Source organism: Limulus polyphemus, unplaced genomic scaffold, assembly GCF_000517525.1.
Source record: "Limulus polyphemus unplaced genomic scaffold, Limulus_polyphemus-2.1.2 Scaffold69, whole genome shotgun sequence".
Classification (NCBI taxonomy): Eukaryota; Metazoa; Arthropoda; class Merostomata; order Xiphosura; family Limulidae; genus Limulus; species Limulus polyphemus.
The window spans coordinates 157,406-159,734 of record NW_013665679.1 but is presented as its reverse complement, the minus strand read 5'-3'; the positions used below and the strand labels follow the sequence as shown (position 1 = coordinate 159,734).

General features: G+C 28.7%; 1 protein-coding gene across 2 annotated transcripts in view; it reads right to left on the bottom strand.

Annotated features, from left to right (window-relative positions):
• Window positions 1-2,329, bottom strand: part of LOC106465641 (E3 ubiquitin-protein ligase arih1-like) — a 72,754-nt gene that overhangs the window by 62,319 nt on the left and 8,106 nt on the right. For both annotated transcript variants that reach the window (XM_013925879.2, XM_022393923.1), the window contains exon 3: window positions 1,988-2,072. In XM_013925879.2, coding sequence (XP_013781333.1) covers window positions 1,988-2,072 — 85 coding nt within the window. The remainder of the gene's footprint in view (window positions 1-1,987; window positions 2,073-2,329) is intronic.

The window sequence follows — 2,329 nt, the reverse complement described above, 5'->3', positions numbered from 1 at the left end:
TTAAACTTATTTTTCTTAAAATATAGAACAGTAAATAAAGAAGTAAAGCAAACAATTATCTCTTCTAGTTACGATCTTTGTACTCGGTTGCTGCTTGATGTAGGTTGCTAAGCCTTCAAAAATGTTGCATGTGGATGATATGAAACAAAATATATTTTTTTCGGTTTTATATATATACATTTGAATTACCAAAAAAATCATAAACTACTACATTAATACCATAGAATTCCATTATAATATATCAAGCTTAGTGACTAAGATGTACTTCAGTCTAAAAAAATTTGAGCAGACTAAAGACACAACCCATCTCATTGAAATCTTGGTTCGAAAGAAAGCGATGGCATCCAAAGACATTAGAATGGCTGAGAAAGCTTCTAGGGGGACATTCTGAGCTCCTGATTGATTATTCATGTCATATATGTATGTAAGAGAGTGTTTCCAAAAATGAAAAGATGTGGGCGGGGTGCCACTGTGTTTGATTTATTACATAAGCAATATCTTAGCAAACTGAAAAGATAAGAGGCTCTTATTTTATATTCTAGCTCGTCAACATCAGTAATTTGAGTTCCTAATTCATAAAAAAACTACAGACTTAGTATTTTGACATCACAAACATCTAATTTGAACCAGTGTTGCATTCAACATACTACATGACATACAAAAATTGATGCTTAACTGTGTTTTTTTATTTACTTTAAATTAAGAAATTGAGTAAGGTGTAATACTAAAATTTGAATTATAATCTACAGTTTGATACCAAAGTTACTCGCATAAATTCATGAAATAGTGGTTCAATAAAATTTTTAATGTGAGTCAACAAATGCAATGACATGACCTTTCAACTGTGACCCATCTGGAGAGGGTTAAGTCAACAACACTGAAAAAATACACCTAATAAAGAACTGCATTTGTGTATAATAGTGAGCAGTTTTGTTTTTCTTTCTATAAAGCTTCTTATTAAAAATACATCTGATGAAATTTTAAGGTTTGAATAAAATGATATTTTGGCATACAGGAACTAGTGTCATTAGTTTGTTTACAAGGGTACACAAGAATTAAATCTCATTGAGAGAAACAGAACCCTCGTTTTCAGAGATACTCTAGTATATGTAATACAACTGCTGAAAAGGCTGGCTCCAAGTTGAAAAGTTTTCCTAACCTGTAACACGATAATAATTTGAAATAAACTGCAGCTAAAAACTTTTATTGCCATTAATGAATCTGTACCATTGAAACATGTTTAACAAGATAATGTTGTTGTTTTTTAACTTTGTTGTTTGACTTGCACTTGCTTTGGGAAAATAATTTAGTGTGGCACTTCTTTGGGCTGAATTTATTTTCTTTGTCTTGCTTTATTATTATTATTTTTTACTTTACCCACATTATATTTTCATACTATAATAACTAAAATCATTTGTTTCCATACTTAAAGAGTTGGTTTTATCATTGATGTGACATACAACGTTGGATTACTATTCTATTTTAGCATGTCTTACTAATCAGTATGTAATTATTTCATTAAATATTTACAAATAAAACTAATAACCTGGTAGAGTAAGGGTTTCTCTTCCATACCAGTTTTATTTTTACTTGAATAGGTCTGACATTAATTCTTGCAAAATATATTGTACACTCTTTCAGCAACACAAGTTACCTCATAAACTTAGCATGACACCAGAATAATTCTAATAATACTGGTTTATTTAGTCATTTTATTTTTCTCCATAAATTTATTAACTGTTCCTATAGGCACCTGAGTCTTACATACCTAGTATTAATAGCTGATGCATAATTTTTTATGTTTTAATAAAAAGCCTAGAGTATATGTATAATTTATATTATATATATTAGATTAATCCTAAAATCAAAATATTCTTATCACCTTTGGTTTTCTCATTACTCTTTTACGGTATTTATTTACAAGAGTAGTATTTGAATAAAACTTGTATCGTAAAACAATAATAACATTGATATTGTTATGCCTAACCTTATATGTCTTCTTCTGAGGTCGTTTATATGGACTGATAATGTGAGCTTCTTTAAACAGCCTCTCCTGGTCACCATCATAATATCTGCAAATAATAATAAAGAAAATAACAAAGCCCAAATCCTTTATAACCACACTATATTTCTTAGTCACCTATATACAGTCATTTGTAATATTTGAATAGAAGAAATCATTAGAAAATAAAGTTTTGTTATAAAATATAAAAATTAAATGTAAACAAAATTTGCATTTAAAGAAAACCAACACACATCACACATGTTCATACGAAATACAACCATTAATATTGATGTCTCTAGCATTAAAAATGTGTAAGTAGTGAAG